This window comes from Sitodiplosis mosellana, unplaced genomic scaffold (genome assembly GCF_009176505.1).
Source record: "Sitodiplosis mosellana isolate CC-2019 unplaced genomic scaffold, AAFC_SMos_1.0 Smas_scaffold_1, whole genome shotgun sequence".
Classification (NCBI taxonomy): domain Eukaryota; kingdom Metazoa; phylum Arthropoda; class Insecta; order Diptera; family Cecidomyiidae; genus Sitodiplosis; species Sitodiplosis mosellana.
The window spans coordinates 7,347,526-7,369,445 of NW_022595244.1; the positions used below are offsets into that span (position 1 = coordinate 7,347,526).

Below are 21,920 nucleotides of genomic sequence, written 5' to 3' on the forward strand. Positions count from 1 at the left end.
TTTTATGAAATGCATTAATTGTTGTCTGATCAAATAATAAAAGCAGTCATCAATGTTATACTGTAATAATGCAATAATGCAAGTTAAGCCAATTATATTCGTAATAAATTCATTTACAAATTTCAACTAACGATTCAGTATTGATATGATACGTGGCTAATATACTCCATTTGAGTTTGTTTCTGAAAACTTGAGTCTGAATACCGCTAAATTGTTACCAAATCAAATTGTGCGGTTTTTGAAACTGTTCGATATTTATGGCTTTAACACCCAGTCAACCAATCTATCTGATGGCTCAAAAATATCATACTTAATCAACTGGATGCACTTTTTAATGGTTGTTTTGCTTACAATATACGGAGTGTTTTTCTTTTACAATTTTTACTATTTATTCGGATTGATTGAGAGCATAAATGAATATGTAGAGTATTCAGCTTCATTAGTTGGATATTGCTTGATCGTATTCGATTCTCTACTTCATCGACGGGCGCATCGGCGTTTTTGGATCATTTTTCAACAAATTAACAAATATCTTCATCGTCAATCAAACGTGATTTCCCGAAGCTATGTGATTAAAATTGTTGAATTTTCTGCCGCAAACATGATAATAATAATAATAATTTCTATATCGCAAACATTAAGTATCTTTAATTTCCTGTCTTACATGGCATACATAATCCCAATAAAAATATGTCAAATGCGGCTATTTTACTACATTTTCTGTTTGGAAACTGTGCTGTACGAGATGCAACGGATGCAAGATGAGATTAAATATATGCAAAAGAAAGCAAACTGTGGCAGCGCTCGTAGAATGAATACATCTTTTGAGTCAAAGCGAATAGAATGGATTCATAAATATAGTTGCGTCCATGAAATGATTGAACTTTCAAATGTGGGCACAGTATTGTTCTGGTTTTTTGCTCTTTTCACCGATGTTAACTATCTGTATATTCATTTTCACGAGCTATCTACAGCTAGACAAACACGTGAGCAATCTTACTATTAGTTTAACAAAAGATTTCATTAATACATATGTCATTTTAAATCTTCTTTTCCAGGCGCCATTTTGTGGTTTACACATTCGCTTCTGTTGATTATTTATCTATTTCACAGTGTGACTAAATACTCAATAATGGTGAGATTTCATAGATCTTTCATTCTCTAAATGATAACGAAACTATTTCAGAAAAAGAACATCCTTCATAATTTGATCATTCTTGATGACAATGTTCCAATCTTCGACCTTGGGACGAAGGTATATCATTTTTCTTCAAAATACACAAGAGTTAATCACTTTTTTTTAAAATATATGTATTCATAATAAGGTTGAAGCCACACGTCTACAATTAATATTCCATTCAACCAAACTTCATGCCAAGGGACTATTTCTAATCGACAATCGAACGATTTTGAAGGTGATTGCATTTAACCGTTTGTCTGTAATTGGGATCTATCATAGGGTGGCAGCATCATGAAAATTCAAATTGTTGCGCTGTTTAGTTCGGAAAAAAATTCCGAAATTACATTGATTTGCCTATTGAAATTTAAGCTGTTTTCGGTCTTGCTGTCATCCGATGGGATCTATATGAACTTAGAGCCAATTGAAATTGCTAGAACTTTTCAATTCTAAGTGTATAATGACTTTTTGACATCTAGTTGAAATATGTACGCATTTTGTTTTTGTTTTTTTCATTTTTAACGACTTTTTGTTGGGGTCTATATGCAGGCTTTGTTATGCGCTAAATCCATCACGCTGAATAAATTCATGCGATAGATTTATGCGATAAATGTGATGCGCTCGCTTTGCGGTGAACGAGTTCTGTTGCTCTTCACTACCGCTTAGCGATGCGTTCACTGCAAAGCATGAACGTTCATACGTGAACAACTGAAGAGCAACAGACTTCGTTCACCGCAAAGCTAGCGCATCATATTTATCGCATAAATCTATCGCATGAATTTATTCAGCGTGATGGATTTAGCGCATAACAAAGCCTGTCTATATGATCTCATATACATCAAAAGTATTTTTCTAGTTCTTACATGCAAACGGTTAATTTCCTATTTATTTTTTTTATTCAACTTTGAATTGACTAATAACTTTCATTTTTATGTCATAGCTTACAGAAACGATAATTGGCTACATGGTTATTTTCGTACAATTTTATGAAATGCGTAATTTATTTGATTAATTCACTAAATCCAGAAATAAAGTTTCGATCAACTTAATTGGCCATTTGAATTTTCAATCGATATCATAATGACAAAGTACAATCAGACCAAAAGATCTATTCAGCAAAGAAGAATGTACATATTCGAAATGCATGTCATACGTGTTCCGAATTATTCAACGAGTCCTGTCGAAAATGTCTAACTCTACCTACGAGTCTAGCTCTACTAAAAATAAATGCATCAAGTTGCCGAATCAAATGGTGCGAATGTTAAATTTTTTCGATATTTGTGGCTTCAACTCTGGTTTCTCCGAACTAACACTTAACGGGAAATCGATTTGGATCATCTATTGGCTAATTACTTAAATTTTGCTTTATACTCGTTTATTATCCATCGCTTGGTGTGATTGAAGCGATAAGTGAATTTTTGCAGTATTTCGTGACCTTGGTCAGCTACTGGATCATCATTTTGGATTCCATATTCAATTGGCGTGAACATAGACAATTCTGGGAAATCGTTCATCGAATACATAAATTTCAGAAACACAATTTTCCTCTTCGAAATTACATGATCAAAATGATTGAGTTTTTTTCCATGACCATTTTTCTGATTATGATGGGACTAATAACAGATGATTTCCAATTGTTCGCAGTGGTTTTTTCATATATGATTTTAATCAAGCTATCTCAACTCCGTGTATTCTACTACTTATTCTGTGTCGAGGTTTTTTATCATCATTTGACAATTATCGACGGAGAAATTAGAGATATGACTCTTAATACCACGTCAAAGGTGGAGACGTCCGAAAATTGTTTAACCAAATCACATCGATTAAAATGGATCCGTGAATATTTTCAATGTGTTTATGAAATGACAACTCTTTTGAATCAAATATTCGGTTGGTCACAGGTGGCAGTGATACTGTTTTGTTTTCATATTTTTGTGGCCGATTTCAATGAAATTTACTAACATTACATTTATTTTCGTGATGTGTCAACGGCACACGGTGTTGGTAAGTAGTATCGTCGCATACTTTTAATGATATTATGGATTAATCAAGCAAAAATAACCACAATTCTTGTCATCATGATCGCACATATGCAGTTGATAATCATTTACATGTTTCGAAGTGCGGCAAAGTGCCTAGCAAAGGTATATTTTCAGATTTTATCTTTTTAAATTGCGTTATTGCTTTCAACGTTGACTCAATGTCATCGAGCTTCATTTCAGATAGAGAGTATACTTTTGTCTTTCAATCTTGATTTGACTTCAATTTTCCTAATAAGGATCTTGTGATTGGGGTAAACATAAAGGCTTGACAAAAGGAAACAAATATATTAAAACATCCTTTTAAGCATTCAAATTTATTTGTTTTAGCTCGAAACTACCGAATTGCATTTCATACACCATTCAATTTCACTCCATGCCAAAGGACTATTTGTGATGGACAATGGAACATTTCTCAAAGTATCAGATTGAATTACTGACCATAATTCTTTTTTAAATATAATTAATTTTTGATTGAATTTCAGTTAATGGGTGCTATAGTGGCCTACGTGGTCATATTTGTTCAGTTTTTCAAAATGTTCTGAACTATACAATTACTTTTCAATTCAATTGTTACTGAGTCACATTTTATCAACCATTCAAATCAATTCAAAAGTGGAGCCAATCCAGTTCATATTGTCACACACGTCAAACGTCAAATATTTTGGGACAAAAGCCACGACCTGTCAAAACTGCCGACTGACAAGTGGAAACGTTTCTAAGCATAAAAATACAAGTTCATTCGTGTTTTCGTTCAGATCAAAATCCAAAAAGAAAAACAAGCAAAATGAATGAGGAATCTTCCGGTAATCCGCCACCTTTTCAGATAACATTTAAAGAGGTAGTCGTTGTGCTAGCAGACTCAAATGAAATATTGATGAATAAATGTCTAAATTGCAATTTTGTGACGCGAATCAATTCGTTCTCCAAACTAGCCCATTGGTAAGTGATGCAATAATTCAACGTCATTTTGAAATCTAATGAATGCTTTGAAATATTTGCAGGAGAAATTGTCCATCGAAAATGTTATTCAAGTACATTAATCAGAACTGTGGGAGAAGGGGCTATACGGCAATCTGTATGGCTTGTCGTTCACGAATTTCTGGCACATCCAACTTCCAAATGACACAGCATAACAAAAAATGTACGGCATTAAATCAAGACGCACAGAACACAACCGACAATATAAATCACAACGATTCACTCACTGAGTTTGACGAAACAGAAACAGCTGATGGAATCGAGTATATTTCCGAAAATGCGGTGAGCCGACGTGAGATGGATGGACAACGGAAATTGCAACTGATCCAATTGAATCTTGGTGATTTAGCTGAAGGTTTTATGTTCAAATATTCAGCCGGACCAAATGGACTGGTACGACTTGCCGAATGCCAGCAATGTATGCAAAGGGTTCGGCGTCCGTTCAACGTTAAATTAGCCAGACATCGGTAAGTATGCGAAAATAAAAAAAATCGTGAATAAGAAAGAAAAAAATTTAATGATCCAAAAAAATCTTCTTCACAATAGAAAAGTCTGTCCACTCAGGCGTGAAATGCTAATTAGCGTCTCCACTCAACCGACATCATCTCAAAGTAGTCTCTCGCTATTCGACATGACAATCTCAAGTTCGATCATAGATGACGACGGTGCCACCACATCCGCCATAGCCAGTGGTACAATGCGTATATGCTTTATTTGTAACACAACTTCCAGTCCATCTTATGTCAATTTGTACGACACCATATCCGAACACTCGAAAACGCCATTATTCGACTTCGTGTGGAAGTTTCTGGATGATCAACCAACAGTTAGGGATGATTCAATCGATGGCGCCAATTCTAATTGGAGTATGCTTTGTATACGGTGCTTCAATAAAATCAATCAATATGATTGTGCGTGCGTGACAGCTGCTCGGCTTGAACAAGAGCTCCGTGACAAACTGTCACAAACGGAAGCATTTTATTCGGGGCAAAATACAATTGATGAACCGAATGAAGAACAAGAAATATTTGACAATGGATTGAATGGAGGACAACAACAAGTCAATGAACCAAACGAAACTGACCAAAGGGATGAAGTAATTTATGAAGCAGATGACGATCCACTCAATGTTCCAATCAATTTGGACAGTCCACCACCAATTCAAATGGAAACAAATGACCAACAGCAAAATGAAGAGGCTAGCGATGAAACACGATGTGTCATTGAACTAAGTGACGAAGAAGAACAAGCCATCGAATTGAGCGACGACGAATGATGGCAACAAATTAAACAACTAGTTTTAACAACTTATTTTCATCACAATACTACTTTAAGGACGTATCTCATTATTCCTTTCATTTTTACAACACAGAAAATGTATTTTCTCTATATATAACGTTAAGCTACTTTGACCTATAAATTTTTGACAAAATTAGACTTTTTCTGTTTCAACTCATCAATACATTGTTATTATGTTGAAAAACATATTCATCCTCAACTCGTTGACAATTGTTAATCTTCCCGTAAAAAGAGAATAATTTTGAATAAAATGAATTTTGAGGCAATTTGTTTTCTCTATCAACAAGAAAATCATGTAAAAAAATACAAGCACGTGAAACAACAACAATTTGGGACAAACGGTTAACTGTCAAATGTGCCGCACAACAAGTGGAACGTTTCACAAACGTTGCACACTACATTGAGCCGGTTTCATCGTTCTATTTTTTGTCTCTCTCTCATTGCGTTTTATTTCCAAAAATGTATTCTCGAAATCAATTATCACCAGATTTGATCCAAGTAAACCAATCGTTTGAACAAGTTATTGTCGATCTGGACGATGGCAATCAGTTTTTGATGTTCAAGTGTAAATGTGGGTTTATTGTTCGCAATAACATGCTCACCAAACAGGCACACTGGTAAATGGTGCTATTCATTTTTGATTTTTATTTTTATGATTTACAATGGATTTTTGTAGGAAACGATGCCCGTCGAAGTTTTCATTCCGATATCTCAGTCAGAATGAGAGCGCAGGAGGTTGCGTTATTATTTGCACCATGTGCAGCATCAAATTCATGTCGCCCGACATTATTACAATGAGAACACATTCGCAAAAATGCACAAGAATAGCACATCAGCCAACAAATTCGATGCCGTACACATTCAGCAGTTCATACACGGGCAGCAACAGCCGGTTCGACACGAATCAAACATCAAATGCTGTCAAAAACATCCATGAGAACGCGGTCAGTCGGAAGGAAATTGATGCTCAACGAAAAGTGCTGATGGCAAAAAATGGAAAGATTCCGATACCAGGTAATGTTGAATCAGCAAATTGTTTGAGATGAAAAAACGTTGTGTCAACTAAAAAATATCGTCAATTTTGCTCAAGGTTTCCGAATCAAATATGTTTCAAACGAAAATGGCCCCGAGCGATACAGCGAATGTCTCATATGCAAGACATTATTCAGAAAGCCAACGAATTGCACACTGAAGGCTCATCGGTAAGAGAAAAATTGATTTTTGTGTCTGTCATTTGTCTAAAATGTCATCTCATCTTCATCAGGGCAATGTGCTTATATCCATCCAATGTACTGATGAGCGTTTCGACACAACCAATGGTGCCATTTCCATTCACATCTCTATCATCGACACCTCATTCATTGAACGCTCATCAGCACTCACCATTTCATCCGATGAACACTCATTCGATGGTAGCTCAGCCAAGACCATCTGATTCCATGCCATTACCGCCAATGTCTCATGTCTCATCTCATCAAATGCCATCTTATCAAATGCCGTCCCATCAAATGCCGTCTCATACGATGGTTTCACAATCACCGGATTCGCAACCATTCGATTTGACGATCACCAGTTCCATCCAGGGTGATGGCATGTCAAGATTCACGATTAAGGAAAACATTTCCAGATTTACTCCGCGCTCTCCGATCAAAATGTGTTTCATCTGCAACACAGCAACCAGCGAATCGTTTGTGAGCCTATACCGTACAATGTCGATGCATTCCAACACAAAAATCTATGATTTTGTTTGGCAATTTTTGAACGATCAACCCTCGGTGCGTGACAGCTCAGCTGCGGCGGCCAATTCGAATTGGAGCCTAGTGTGTGCTGAATGTCTTGATATGATTAATGAATACGATTATGCTCGTGTCACAGCCGCCAAATTTGAGAATTGTCTTCGTGACAAACTCTCTCGAACCGAAATGTACCATGTGAACCGACGAGATAATGTGGCAATACCCTTGGAAAGCCCAATAACCAGTGCTCAACGTGAAAGTGAGAAGCAAAAGCAGCTGCAAGGGCACCAATATGCGGACAGGACACCACCAAACGAAGTCAATACAACAGTACGAGATGGTGGCGAAAGATATGCTGATGAATCGAATGATGCTGTGCATTATCTCGTTGAGCTGAGTGATGAGGAGGACAATGAAGTAGAAGAAGAAATAGAAAAGGTGGAGACCATCGAACTAAGCGACGAAGAAGATGCCTGAACGGTTCAAGGTATTTCATTATAATTTTTTGAGGTTTCATTGCTGTAATTTGTCTGATTTGTGTTCTGATTGCAGATTTTAACAATAACAACAACAAAGTGCACGAAAAAAATACCTGAAAAAATTCAACCATTAAATGGACAACAATTAACATTCCAATCAGTTTATCAAATATTTTTGGTAAACAAAGAATTTCCAATAAAAAAAAATAAACTCAACAAATTGTTTGAGTTTGAAAAGAGACAACCGTTTTGCCTTTTGGTCATCATAACCACAAATTGATTGTTTTCTCATAGAATTGATTATAATCAAAAACGAAAAAAATTTATTTGCTCCCTAGTAGTTAGTAACCACTACAATAAAACCATTTTTGATCATCTTTATAAAATAAAATGAATTGAAAATTCAAAATGAAACCATTCATTTCAATGTTGAACATTTCTTACAAGAAACATTTTGAGCATTTTGCAACGATTTGAAAATGAAACGCAATTGCCGCGAAGTAAGTATATTTGTGACATTTGACTTATTGCTCATTGTTGTAAATGTCAGTTGGCGTTGTTTACAATCCGAACTAAACCAAAATCAATTGGGAACAAACGTTTTTCCAGAACGGACGTCAACATGGAAAATCCGGCAGCGGATAAATGGATGGAGGAAAACTTTATGCATACAGCTATTTATGGACGAGATGGAAAACTGATGTTAATGGCAAAATGTAAAAAGTGTAACTCTGTGCTCAGTGATAGCAAAATTGCAAAGTTGGCTCATTGGTAAGTGCAACTGAATGATTTTCAGTTAACAACAAATTAATCTCAATTCATTTAGGAATCGTCTTTGTATCAGCAAATATCAGTTTAAATTCAACAATGTGAATAAATTTGGCGAGAAAATAATCATCATTTGTTCGGTATGCCACAAAAAGTTCAACACAATGACAACAGCTTTTATGAAGAACCATCATATTAATTGCAACGCGCAACAAATGGTAGCTCCAAAGTCACCGATTCAACCGATTGTTAGCGCAACGGGATCAAACACAAATTGTGTTGACAAACAAATGCCGTCGCTTAGCACCGATCCCAATGGATCCGCACCCAGTACACTTACTCAAAATGTTGAAACAACAATTCAACCAACAGTCATTATAGCACCATTGAATCCAAAGGTCAATGTTGTCACTGTCAATTTGGATGAATTTCAGTTCAACATGAAAACGCTGAGACGAGTTCCTGATAACAAGAAAATACAGTGTGCCGAGTGTCGAATCTGTAAGAAGCATTTCAGCATGGAACTGATATTGCAACATCGGTAAGGAAATTGGTTTAAAATCTTTATTCAGTCAATTTATCAGCATGCACATTATTTTCAGCATAAAATGTAAAATCGTTGAAGAAAGTCCGGAACCAGTTGAACAGGAGCCAGAAATATTGATTAGCGTTCAAACAGTGCACACTGAGATTGTAAACGCACAGAAGAATGTAGCATGTGTAGCCGAAAACAACATAACTCCATCTGGTACTAAAAACACTACCACCAAAACTGGTCCTGATTGCCCACCACCAGAGCCCATCAGCGATGGCAACGTCAATTCAAAGCGAACCGTCAGCAAAACCAATTCCAGATCCATACCGAAATGTTTCATTTGCGAATCTTCCAATAGCAATTCATTTACAAATTTGTACGGTACCGTTTCGGCATACACGACCACAAGCATTTACAACTTTATCTGGAAGTGGCTGGGTGGAAAACCATCGGTTAGAAACGAAAAAACCGATGCCGCTAGTTTGAAACAGGAGGTTATTTGCTCCGAATGTCTTGATACTATCAACAAATACGATGCAGCTCTGGTAACGGCCAAACAATTCAAGAAACAAATTTGTGATAAATTGACAAAAACCGAAGCAAATTTTGAAAGGGTGCAAAATGAAGGGAACATCAAAGTGATAAACAGTGTCACTAATGGTGTTTCCGTGGAAGATAATGTGCACCACTATAGTATTATAATGGATGATACCGATACCGAAACCGATACCAATGGCAATTTGCCTGAAGCATCTCAAGCTGGAACAAGCCAAATTTGCTTGGCTCAAGAATTTGATGTCATTGATTTATGTGATGATGATTGAGTCACACATAAAACAGCCAAAGAAGAAACGAATAAAGAAAAAAAATTTATCTGAAACTGATTGAAAGTTGAAGAGAAATCCCAATTGGGTTTTGCTAGAGCACTCTTCTATTAAATTTTGTAATTTTAGTGAATTGAACGACTTTATGCATTCGTTGTTTTGAAAGATATTCTATTTTTATGCCATATGCACTTAATATATATCAAATCCAAAGAGGCAAAATGATCGCAGCATTTAATACAGAATATACACCATTTGTGCATTGAGATAACATGCCAAGATTACATTGAATAAGTCTTGGTAAAATTATGAAGAATGAAATGAGAGAATATCAAAAGTGTATGCCGATTGGTTACCCATGAAATAAAGAGAGATCTCATAATAACAACGGCGTTGTGTTTCATTTTCGTTGAATGTATGTATATGTGTGTGTGATACAGTGTTATTATAACAGCCGCGTAGCGGTATCATTTTTGCAAAGCCAGCAGTTTATTTGACATCTAACACTGGAATGTCATTATTTGACTGTTGTCATAGTTTGTGATGCACACTCTTTATTGAGCTCTCTCAAACTTATCGCAGTAGTAACATTGCGTTATCAATTTTTCTCTGTAGTCGGATACATAGAAAAATATCTACTGGAAATAAATTAGGATACAAACTAAATGTAAAACTGTTATTGACTCTTTGAAAGGATCCAAAATGGAACACGTTCCACATATAGAGCAAAAAACATCAGCGGAAAGTTATGAACATATTGTGGTTATTCAACTGAACGGCGAATCCAGAACGATGTGCAAGTGTATAAATTGCAACATTGTCACGATGAATAGCAGTTTCAATCTTTGGAAGCATTGGTAAGCAAGTGAATTCCGTTAGATTTGGTTTGAATTTGATTGAATTTTTATGGTATTTCAAGGAAATACACTTGTCCGTACAAGATGTTGTTCAAATACAATTATTCAACAACGCATCCGGATAGAAGCAACGACATGTCCATTACGTGTTTGGTGTGTCAGAACATTTTTTATGAAACGACAATTGGTTTTATGACAACACATCGAAAGTATTGCAAAGAAACGACTCAAGTGGAAGTCCAACGATTGAGTCACAGCGATCGCTCAAGTCCATCGATCACAACGTCTCCTTCGCGAACAGATGATGCCTCAGAAGGCACGCAATCTGGTGATTCTCCAAACCATTCCACGACTTCTACATACCGGATTGAACCGACCAATGAGACAAGTATGCGATTTGTCATAAAGAAAACAAGTACTTTAGAAAAGAGCCGACGAAGCGCCGAATGTCAAATTTGTAAGAATCTTTTCGTTACTAGTTCAAACAACCCGTTGCAGACCTGGTAAGGAAAATGCCATAAAATTATTCATTTCGTAAAGAAAATTTAGCACATTTTTTTTAACACTTCAGTAACCAATGCAAGGATTGTCAATCGAAAACCACTGAACCCGAGCAAGATGTGTTGATAAGCGTGCAAACAGTGCACAGTACAAAACACATGGATACATCGAATCCGTTGGTCCGTAGAGCATCTTTTCCAACGGGAACCGAACTCCATGACTTTATGGGCCATGAAAATGATTCCAGCATCACAGAAGATGAAACGAACGTGTACCCATGTCGGTTGTGCAATAAGCGATACTCCACTATGGCTAACATATATTGCCATGTTCGCGCACAGCATAGTCGCTTCTTATGCAGTTTGTGTATGAACATGTTTGAACACGAGGCGGAACTGAAGGAACACATTCACAAATGCCCAAAGTCAAGTGTGAATAGGCCACAATGCGTCGTATGCAAGCATTACTTTTCGAACTCCTGGTCTTTAGCGCGGCACATTCAGGTACATGTGTCAGCCGGTGAATGGTAAAGAATATAGTATATACCCTCAATTGTTTTTTGTCTAAATTTTAATTGAATTTTTCAATTTTTTTTTTTGCAGCGACCCAGACATCTTAACCAAACAAAGGGTAAAAGACATTGAAAAAGGAGACGATGATCCCAACGAAATTCATGATTCATCTAATGTCGTGGAAAGTTCGCAAGACGAAGGTTTCCTCTCCTTGACAAATGCTGATTCATCGTTACTGCGTCAACAAAGTGAAATCTGTTTCATTTGCAATACAACGACCAGTGAATCGTTTGCGGATTTATATGGAACAACAGCGGCTCATTCTGGCAAGTGTATCTTCAATTTCGTATGGAAATTCCTAGGTGGCAAACCATCAGTACGAAATGATACAATGGATGCCTCCAGTTTGACCCAAGATGTTGTCTGCTCCGAATGCCTCGGTATGATCAATGAATATGATAAGGCGCGTGTTACTGAAAAACGGTATAAAAAACTATTGCGAAATAAACTGGCCAACACGGAAAACTATTATGAGCGGTTACAAAGTGAAGACGATGGGTGCAAAAAAGTCGGAGCAAATCGACCAGACAAATCTCAAATCGAAAAAATGAAACGGAACTAGCTAGATGATCTCAGGCACAAAATGAACCAAAGTGAATTTGAATAGATTTTGTTTCAAATATGTTAAAATTTCTTAAACAAATTATTATATTTTAGTACAATAAAAAAAAACAATTTTTTCTAACGTTTTGCTTTGAAATATTCAAATAATTGAACAAGAAAACGTTGTTGTTGGAAGCTGTGGAAAATGCCTATGCCAGGCGTGTTCTTATGAGAAGGCATCAAAAGTCATACAAACAATTGAAAAATCCTATCTCGGTGTAGTTTGTGGTGTTTCATTCAATAGGCGATCAATGCTCAATAAACACTTGGAGGAACACGGCGTTTATGGCAGTCCACAATGAAATTAAAAATAATTCATTGTCGGTGCTAGAAACCGTTCCATGGTTTGAAAAAGGAGGAAATTTTCGAAATTCCCATTCAGTTCCTATTTGTTAATTTTTTAAAAAATCTTTTTGCAATAATAATATTCTTCCAAACAAAATATTCATTCAAAATTATCTGAAATTTACGCTAAATAACAAATGCGTCCTAATATTCAAATTTGTCACAAACTGACAAACCACTGTTTTGACATTAATTTTTCCTTTTGTATTTTTGACATTAAATTTCAACAAAACTTCCTTAGGAGACTGAATATTTTGAATTTACTATTAAAAAAATTAAATAGCAGTAAAAAACAATGTCGACGCAAGTTTGTTTTATTTGTAACAGTGCATCAGAAAATTGTCAAGCTAATTTAGCTGAGATAAAATCACGATATTCCAGTTATTCGCTACGTATTTTCATAAAGAAGTTTCTACGAAATTTTGTTCCAAGTCGGAATGCCACCGATTCAACCAATTGTATCTGCGCCGAGTGCTTGAAACAAGTCAATGAATATGATGCCCTGTGTGTTAAAGCAAAGATGATCGAAGATTATTTACACACTTTACTGGTAAACAGTGATAAATCCTGGCATGCAGCACAAAACACAACGATTGACAACGATGATGTGAAATTCATTGAAATACATGAAACCAAGCCTGTTGTGCAAATGTATTTATTGGAATATTGAAATGGTTTGTTGGACATTGTTTAATATTTTATTTTTATTTTAGAGAAAAAGCACCAATCGAAAATTTCGCATCAACCTCCTTAGACCCAAAAGAAAAAACACCGCATAAATGCCTTAATTGCGGTGAAAAGTTTGAGTACAAAATTGATTTTCTTGTAAGTCATGAACGTTTTATTTTAGTTTAGTGAATGTTCTTTTGATTAAACGTCTCTTCTTGTTTCATTTTTTTTAGCATCATGAGCGAACCCATAAAAAGGATCAAAGAACAGATGGTTTGAAATGCGCTTTGTGCTCAGTGGTTTCCGAAAATGAGGCTGCCAGAGGTTTACCATCACTTCAATGTACACAATGCAAAAAGACATTTACCCAGAGAAAACATTTTGCAGCACATATGTTGAGACATGTGAGTGTACTTTTATATTGAAGCGATTGTTTCAATTTGATTTTTGAAAGTATTATTTCATTATCATTTAGAAAAACCGTCAGAATTATCAGTGTGAAATGTGCGGAAAACTATTTTCATGTCAACCAACTTTGCAATCACATATGAAGAGTCACAGTGAAGTACGCACTCGAGTGTGCCACATTTGTTCAAAAGGATTCAAGCTTACGCATAATCTTAAAAAACATCTGGACGTTGCACATGTAAGGGACCATCGCTAAGTAGTTACAGTCTCTCATTTATATTGAAATAATTCATTCAAAAGGTTGCAATCAGAATAGTAACTAATGCCTCTATTTTGTTACCGAAATTTCAGAAAGGAGAAAAGTGATTCAGTACAAAAAGGCATCAGTACAACAGAGATATTAAGGCGATTGGAGATTCGATGCAATTATTTGCTTCTGAATAAAATTTACTTTTGTTATACTTCCATGAAGAGTATTAAAAGTAGTCAGTTGTTCGTTATGTAGAAGAAATATATTATGGAAAAAATCTCAATAATTGTTGGTTTTGCCAGAGAAAACCGTACTTATTTTCAAAAAAATTCAATTCATGCCTTACAGCAACCGAATTTGAAAATGTCTCAAAATTATGACACTAAATATATTCGCAAATTGTGACATACGCTGCGAGCTGTCACTTTGACATTTTGATGCATCAAAGTTTGGTTGGATGTAAATAAAGAAGTTTTTCTCTTGCAAAAAGATTTCATATTTTTTTTGTTTCAAAAATGAGTCTTTAACAAAGAGAACGCACAATAAATCTGTATTTTAAAATAGTTGGAATTGCTATTGTCACAAAGAAAAATGGATATAGCAATAAAGTGTTTTGTTTGTCACGTAAAAACGGACGATTGGCGTAATGATTTGCAAGGATTGAAGTCGCAGCATTCATGTACCTTTGTCACGGACTTTATTAAGAAAATTCTTGGCGATTTTGATTTAAAACGAAATGTGGACGATGAATCGAATTGCATTTGTGCCGATTGTCTCAATCGATTTGAGGAATACGACTGGACGTGCACAATGGCCAAACAATACGAAAAAGAATTATACGATTTGCTTGTGAAAACCGATGAATTGTTCAATGCCGAGCCCACAGTGGATGCTGTAGATGACATGGATACAAAAACAAAAATTGCCAAAACGTTTGGTGACCCATTGACAGATTTCCCTGTCGGGCTACCGATTCGAAATGACGAGCTTGATGGTGGTGATGATGATTTGATAAAAGTGATGGTTGAACCACTCATTGTGTCGATGCTAAAAGACAAACTATCCGACGACGAGCTACCGGAGAATAAAGAGTTGGAACCACCATACAATGAGGAGTTGGATAGCGGAGCTGTTGAAACTCAACCAGATGATCCAGATTTTGATTGCAAGGCCGAAGATGATGATGGTTCTAGCTTCGATGATAACGAGGATGACGATTACGTTCCACAAAAACGGAAAGTAAAACCACGAAAACCAACGAAAATGGTGCCAAATGTCAAAACCGAAGACGGTGAAGCACCAGTTCGGAAGAAACGCGGTCGTAAACCGAAGATCAAAGATGAACAAGATAGCAAACCACGCAGAAAACGAGAGAAAAAAACACACGAATGCAAAGACTGTGAAAAAGTGTTCGACAAATTGGTGGATTATGTGGTAAGTCTCTGTTAAAATCGGCATTTTATGGTTCGTTCTAGCTTTGAAAAATGATTCACGGGATTTTGCACCGGAAAATTTTCCGTGTGAATGCAAAAACCCGTGTGATATTTTCCGTGTCTAGATTTACCGCTCAATTTAGGTGTCTAGGTTTACCGTAAGACAAATTCTGTGCAGTCATTTTACTGCCTTGAGTGATTTTGGTCACGGAAAAAAGTTTGACACAAATCATTTTGACAGTCGAAAAAGTTGCATGACGCGTCTTAGGTTATAGAATTATAATTCGCAATGGATCCAGAATGTAAATTTATCTGTTTCGCTGCACTTTTGGTGACTTTGATGGCATTAATCGTACAAAGACGTAGAAAAAGAGAAATGGTAAAACAGTACTTAAAAGTTAAACCGCTGCATTTTCATTCCTACTTCATTCGTATAGATCAACATTCGCGCTTCTTCATGCTCTCCATTTGCACAAAATTGATGAAAATTTCAGTGAACTTTTTTCAACTCCTCATCTTAACCCTCAACTGCATGAATTTTTCCTAGGACTGGGAGTACTGGTATTTGGTTGATTTTTGGCCATAGATAACGAAACAAATATTCATAATCCTAGATTTCCCATGGTTTAGTCAGGAAATGCGATAGAAATAAGTCAGAGAACAATGAAATCCATTGTTTAAAAGTGTCAAAAATATGTCTAATTTAGAAACCGAATAATTTATTTTGTCAAATTTTCGTTTTCGTGCACATTTTTGTTTATAACTCACCAATCGTACGACATAGACAAATGACGCCAAAGACAAAAATAAAGAAAAAACATTGACAAATAAAAATTCCCCTTGAAGCAATGTCATCCGCCGTACGATTCACATTATACAGGTGTTTAAATGATGCCCGCCAAAAGGCGGGCTTATGCAGTTGAGGGTTAACATATTCCAATTTCATTTTACAGGCTCATCGAAAATGGCATCGTGAATCGTTGATTCCAGAATTCCGCTGCAGCAAATGCTTTTTCATATCAGAAAATCAAGAAGCATTTGAAGCACATGCGAAACTACACGAAAACAAACCTCCATTGCAATGTGTATTCTGTAATTTGACGTTTACTTTCAAAGGTACACTGACCAAACACACAAGAATTCATGTAAGTTGACGCTGTGTTGTGAAACATTTTCTCCATAAAATTCATTCTTAAAAGTTCATTTTGTTTTAAATTGAATTTTGCTTCTATTTTCAGTCCAATCAGCGCAATTATCAATGCAGCATGTGTGGCAAGCAGTTCTTACGTTCTATCTCACTCAACACCCATATGAAGGTACCTACTAAAAATGAGAAATGTTTTTTCTGTTTGAAGAATGGAATTATTATTAATAATTGTCTTATTTTTGTAGTATCACCTGAACATGAAGACCAAACAATGTCCGCACTGTCCGATGGTGTTTGTTGAAACGAAAAATCTCACACGCCATCTGAAAACACATGTGAGTCTCTACAGACCATCCAACGATGGTCCGATGTTTGTTTTATTTATCAAATTGTTCCATTTTTTCAATTTACAGACGCTTGAAAAACCATACTCATGTAGCATATGCGGTCGAAGGTTCGCGTACAGCTACAACGTTCGGTAAGGATTTAATTTGAAATAAAAAAATTTCGTTGCATTCTAAATTGATCTCCTTGACATTCCAGACCGCATGAACAAACACACACCGATCGAAATGTATATCGGAAGTTCAAATGCACAGTAACCGATTGTAAATCGGCCTTTGATAGTAAAGCCAAGCTCAACACTCATCTACAGAAAAGCCATGCAATGACATCACTCATTTACGAAAACACAAACAATCCAACACGATTGGGCCTATAAATCATCTAATTCAACATTTAATCTATTTTATGTAAACTAGTATAAGAAAAATTCTTCAATATTACAACAAAATAAAGGGTCTTACGGATGTAGGATGAACTTATCTAAGAAAGATTGAAACTTCTTTTGAATAAAGAAAATTACCTTTTTTATTTATAAAACAAATGACCTACTTACAATAGTTGTCGAAGTTATGTTGATTTTCACTACGGTTAAGGAGAAACCGGAAACGTTCGAGCACAAAATTGACCCCATCGTTTGAACCATAACCATCATTCGTTGGGTGAATGATTTCTTTATTTTGATTTCGTGATTTTTTGAGTGATTTTTTTGGGTGGGATTTTATGATTTGGTTAAAAATCAAGGAAATCATGAAGATCCTGAATATCCGGTTGTCATTCGTTGGGTTGGGTAGGTTAAATCAATAAGTGTTTATTATTTTATTTATAATAATTTCAAGATTTCCCACAATTTGGATCTGTTCGAATGCCTAAAAATCATTCCGACGTATTTAGAAAGAACAAACAAAAACGGTTAATTGGTTCATTCACTGGTTGCCATAGAATTTATTGTCACCTACTGTAATTACAGTCTAACTAGTTTTTTTTCGTATTTACAATTCTATCGAAATTGGCTGGAAAAATAATGGAATTAATATTTGGTGAACGAATGATAAATGAGATTTCGAGCGTGTCATTGCTTCTCTAGCAAAACCGCTGAATCATAAAGGGTGGGTAATGTGGTAAGTTTCCAATTGCCTTCGGTTAGTTTCCATTTGTGCTTCTCTTCTTCTGGATCATCCTCCTCGATCACTTTCATTTTTCCACTCAAATGGACTTTGGTCAAGTGGTTGCCTTTCTCTAAAAACTGATTCACCTTTTCGACGGAAAATCTGCATCCATCTATGGATATTTCAGTCAATTTGGTGAGTTTATTCACAATTTTCAGTAGACGCTGATCAATGCACAGACAATCATTTTCCGAAACAATTGTAAGTTTTTCGATGGTTGAATTTTCGAGAACAAACTGATACCATACTTCATTAACGCGACCCTTCAATGTGCACTCTTTGAGGCGATTAAACGTTAGTATGGTTGCACGTTCGGTATTGTATCTCTCGAGATCGGAATTTATGATTGAAATGGTGAGTTGTTGAACACTCTCAAACTGGATAACATCCGTATATTTATGTACTTGTGTTGGACTATAGACGATTTCCAAGGCTTCAAGTTGTTTCAATTGCGTGCTGACATGCTTCCATGTATTCGGGTCACAGCCAGACAGGTTTAATCTTCGAAGTTGTGGGTTCAAATCAATAACCACCATCAGATTTCTACGCGTAATGCGTGATTGAATGAAAGCCAAAGGGACGACACGTTTTGACGAAGTCCACGGCGAACTCATGAACTATCGAAAAGTCAATACAAAATGATACGAGAGTTCGTGGCGCTGCGAGCGCTCAAATGATGTTTGTACTGAAGTGTCGTCAGCTTGATGAAAGCATATGCTCTGATTTTCAAATACACCAAATGTGGAAATGATACTTCAATGCTGTCAGGATCAGTGACTTCTTCGGGACACAATTCAAGCCAACGCATTTGTGGAAAGAGTCTATTTAGTTTTAATCTTTGCCCCAATTTGCCGCCGATGATGGACACTCTTTGAACATTTTTGAACACCACCTCGTCTCCAGTCAACATGCGCTTTGTAATTTCACGAGTGATGTCAACGATTCGGAACAGCATCTGAAGGTGTCATCTACCAGGTCATCGAAAGATTCTGAACCGTCAAAATCAATCAACAAATCCGAAATTAGGTGGCCGAAGCAACGTACAACCTGGGATGCTTGGACTTTTTCATTGATCTCAATGCTGTCATCCGTATATTTGATGGGCGAACAACCGCTTGAAAATAGGGTCATATAAATGAACACTCGTCTTGAGTGGCAATCTTGGAAAAACAATCGACCGGCTTGTGGAGTGAGTCGACGGTTTGGTAAGTCCAAATGTTCTTCTGTTTCGGCCAAATTGAGTAAGTCTAGCGGATCCAATGAGTGAAATATGAATTCGAGGCAATTGTCTGGTAATTCGGTGATATTTTTCGTTCGTTGGTGGTTTGCAGCCTCTTGTGTTTTGTTGGCCATTATTTAGTCAGACCCGACTCGGTCAGACCTGATATTTTTTAACAAAATAATTCCAGCAACGATATGAAGATCAAGAAAGAGATGTTGGGTGTGACAGCGATGTTAACAATATTTCTAATAATAAAAGTGATAATGAAATTGTCTGTCTCAAAATGTAATGTCACATTGTGCCAAATATCATTGAATGTCAATAGAGGGGAGGGTTTATTGCTTTTGACACAATCCACACGTATAATTGCAAATTTCGAAACGATGGAAATTGAATTCTCAAAAACCATAATAAGCGAGATATTTTCCGGCTCTATTGTTCTATACGAATGATATTTTCGAGTTTCCTCACCGAGCTGATCTAAGAGAAGAATTTAACTCACGTAGAGATGTATGAAAATGCTGAAAACAACTTATCCATACCTTTGCTTGACGTTGAAAAATGATTTGCTTTTTTTATTGTTGCTACATACAGTTTTTTTTTATTTTCATGTCCTTAAAATATTTTGCTTGAAAAATAATGAACAATATACTTAATGATGAATTATAAGTAACGGATAATTTTTCAAATATATCCGAAGCTGTATTTAGAATATATTTTAAATAAACCATAATTTAAATAAATAAATCAAACTAGATTGTACCTCGTCTTTCAAGTAAAACCGAAGCCAAATCACATTCAAGATACCGTGTGGGTCTGAAATTATCCTTTTTAGTAAGTATCCAATTATCTGTGTTAAATTCTCGCTTATGCATCTTCTCTTCTGGGTGTAGAACAAGTAATTCCTGTTCTTTCCACCTAGCTGGCATTATGTTTCCGATCAAATGAACTCTGGTCAAATAGTTGCCTTTCTCTAAAAACTGATTCACCTTTTCGACGGAAAATCTGCATCCATCTATGGATATTTCAGTCAATTTTGTGAGTTTATTCACAATTTGCAGTAGACGCTGATCAATGCACAGACAATCATTTTCCGAAACAATTGTAAGTTTTTCGATGGTTGAATTTTCGAGAACAAACTGATACCATACGTCATTAACGCGACCCTTCAATGTGCACTCTTTGAGGCGATTAAACGTTAGTATGGTTGCACGTTCGGCATTGTATCTCTCGAGATCGGAATTTATGATTGAAATGGTGAGTTGTTGGACACTCTCAAACTGGATAACATCCGTATATTTATGTACTAGTATTGGGCTATAGACAATATCTAAGGCTTCAAGTTGATTCAAGTTCATGCTGACATGATTCCATGTATTTGGGTCACAATCAGATAACAGGTTTAATCGTCGAAGTTGTGGGTTCAAATCAATAACCACCATCAGATTTCTCCTAGTTATGTTTTGTGATTCAATGTAAGCATATGCTTTAATTTTCAAATACTCTAAATGTGGAAAAGTTTCTTGGATGCACTCTGGATCGGTGACTTCTTCGGGACACAATTCAAGCCAACGCATTTCTGGAAAAAGTCGATTTAGTTTTAAACCAAGTCCCAATTTACCACCGATGATAGACACTTTTCGGACATTTTTGAACACCACCTCCTCACCGATCAACATTTGCTATGCGATCCCTCGCAGCGAAAATGACACCAACGACTCTGAGCAACATCTGAAGGTGTCATCTACCAAGTCGTCGACTGGTTCGGATGTGTCAAGATCGATCAATAAATCCGAAATCAGGTGGCCGAAGCAACGCACAACCTGGGATGCTTGGACTTTTTCATTGATTTCAATGCTGTCATTCGTATATTTGATGGGCGAGCAGCTGCTTGAAAAGAGATTCATATAAATGAACACTCGTCTGGAGTGGCAATCTTGGAAAAACAATCGACTGGCTTGTGGAGTGAGTCGACGGTTTGGTAAGTCTAAATGTTCTTCTGTTTCGGCCAAATTGAGTAAGTCTAGCGGATCCAAAAACCGAAAGATCGATTCCAGACATACATCAGGTAGTTCGGTGATATTTTTCATTCGCTGCTGGTTTGGAATATTTTGTATTTTATATGCCATGATTCTGCGATACACCTGAAAATCAATTGAGGGAAATAATACAAATTACACCATGTTACCGATACAGCGAACTAAATTTGATTTTTCGGAACATAAAACTTGGATACTTTGATATTTTGCTTCATAGCACACTTACGCTGAAAATTGATGGTTTTACGTGTCAAAGTGATTAACAATTCTTACTTGAATCGGTCAAAAATTGAAATTATAGAAGTTTATTGGGTTTTCCACACGTATTTGATTGTTGTTTGTATGCAACGTTGCATGAAATTTCAAACTTTATAATTCACAGAATGTCTGATTCAAATGAAACAAATATATATTAATACTTAGAAATATTAGGAGCGAAAAATATTTATTACGTCGAACGATGTATAATCGATGTGACACTGCTTAGATACGGAATTTATTTGTCCCAAAATGTAATGTCACAAT

The 21,920-nt window shown here is 36.1% G+C and overlaps 3 protein-coding genes across 7 annotated transcripts; 2 read left to right on the forward strand and 1 right to left on the reverse strand.

Moving 5' to 3' along the window:
- Nucleotides 1–3,550: 3,550 nt before the first annotated feature.
- Nucleotides 3,551–8,120, forward strand: LOC129566153 (uncharacterized). 2 transcript variants are annotated; one of them, XM_055443070.1, is made up of 7 exons: nt 3,551–3,636; nt 3,702–4,158; nt 4,221–4,664; nt 4,744–6,113; nt 6,173–6,510; nt 6,587–6,698; nt 6,761–8,120. In XM_055443070.1, the coding sequence occupies exons 4-7, from the start codon at nt 5,956–5,958 to the stop codon at nt 7,707–7,709; spliced, it is 1,557 nt and encodes a 518-aa protein (XP_055299045.1). In that variant the 5' UTR covers nt 3,551–3,636; nt 3,702–4,158; nt 4,221–4,664; nt 4,744–5,955; the 3' UTR covers nt 7,710–8,120. The 2 variants fall into 2 exon arrangements, with proteins under 2 accessions (XP_055299045.1, XP_055298202.1); XM_055442227.1 differs by lacking the exon at nt 3,551–3,636 and having other exon boundaries at nt 3,913–4,158; nt 6,761–7,719; nt 7,785–8,120.
- Nucleotides 8,121–8,243: 123 nt separating this feature from the next.
- On the forward strand, nt 8,244–17,456 carry LOC129567261 (zinc finger protein 391-like). 3 transcript variants are annotated; one of them, XM_055444801.1, is made up of 13 exons: nt 9,857–10,695; nt 10,758–11,198; nt 11,267–11,722; nt 11,799–13,367; nt 13,430–13,541; nt 13,619–13,789; nt 13,861–14,031; nt 14,145–15,477; nt 16,430–16,621; nt 16,715–16,792; nt 16,869–16,958; nt 17,037–17,101; nt 17,167–17,456. In XM_055444801.1, exons 8-13 carry the CDS (start codon nt 14,635–14,637, stop codon nt 17,342–17,344), a joined length of 1,446 nt encoding a protein of 481 aa, XP_055300776.1. In that variant the 5' UTR covers nt 9,857–10,695; nt 10,758–11,198; nt 11,267–11,722; nt 11,799–13,367; nt 13,430–13,541; nt 13,619–13,789; nt 13,861–14,031; nt 14,145–14,634; the 3' UTR covers nt 17,345–17,456. The 3 variants fall into 3 exon arrangements, 1 of the variants encoding a protein (XP_055300776.1); XR_008687905.1 differs by lacking the exons at nt 13,430–13,541; nt 13,619–13,789; nt 13,861–14,031; ... (4 more) ...; nt 17,037–17,101; nt 17,167–17,456 and adding exons at nt 8,244–8,482; nt 8,538–9,020 and having other exon boundaries at nt 9,082–10,695; nt 11,799–12,450; XR_008687862.1 differs by lacking the exons at nt 13,861–14,031; nt 14,145–15,477; nt 16,430–16,621; ... (2 more) ...; nt 17,037–17,101; nt 17,167–17,456 and having other exon boundaries at nt 9,839–10,695.
- Nucleotides 17,457–17,878: 422 nt separating this feature from the next.
- Nucleotides 17,879–21,876, reverse strand: LOC129566919 (uncharacterized). Of its 2 annotated transcripts, XM_055443326.1 has the most exons (3): nt 21,622–21,876; nt 18,839–21,500; nt 17,879–18,698 (listed from the first exon to the last, which is right to left on the reverse strand). In XM_055443326.1, the coding sequence occupies exons 2-3, from the start codon at nt 19,087–19,089 to the stop codon at nt 18,038–18,040; spliced, it is 912 nt and encodes a 303-aa protein (XP_055299301.1). In that variant the 5' UTR covers nt 19,090–21,500; nt 21,622–21,876; the 3' UTR covers nt 17,879–18,037. The 2 variants fall into 2 exon arrangements, with proteins under 2 accessions (XP_055299301.1, XP_055299292.1); XM_055443317.1 differs by lacking the exon at nt 17,879–18,698 and having other exon boundaries at nt 19,927–21,500.
- Nucleotides 21,877–21,920: the final 44 nt, after the last annotated feature.

What these genes read in the sequence shown, in the direction of transcription:
- LOC129566153 (XM_055443070.1), top strand. Translation starts at nt 5,956, where the DNA reads ATGTATTCTCGAAATCAATTATCACCAGATTTGATCCAAGTAAACCAA. An exon ending in TGGAAAGATTCCGATACCAG is followed by an intron (nt 6,511 to 6,586) that starts GTAATGTTGAAT and finishes ATTTTGCTCAAG; the next exon opens with GTTTCCGAATCAAATATGTT. An exon ending in TGCACACTGAAGGCTCATCG is followed by an intron (nt 6,699 to 6,760) that starts GTAAGAGAAAAA and finishes CATCTTCATCAG; the next exon opens with GGCAATGTGCTTATATCCAT.
- LOC129567261 (XM_055444801.1), top strand. Translation starts at nt 14,635, where the DNA reads ATGGATATAGCAATAAAGTGTTTTGTTTGTCACGTAAAAACGGACGAT. An exon ending in CACTCAACACCCATATGAAG is followed by an intron (nt 16,793 to 16,868) that starts GTACCTACTAAA and finishes TTATTTTTGTAG; the next exon opens with TATCACCTGAACATGAAGAC. An exon ending in GCGTACAGCTACAACGTTCG is followed by an intron (nt 17,102 to 17,166) that starts GTAAGGATTTAA and finishes TTGACATTCCAG; the next exon opens with ACCGCATGAACAAACACACA.
- LOC129566919 (XM_055443317.1), bottom strand. Translation starts at nt 21,035, where the DNA reads ATGTTGATCGGTGAGGAGGTGGTGTTCAAAAATGTCCGAAAAGTGTCT.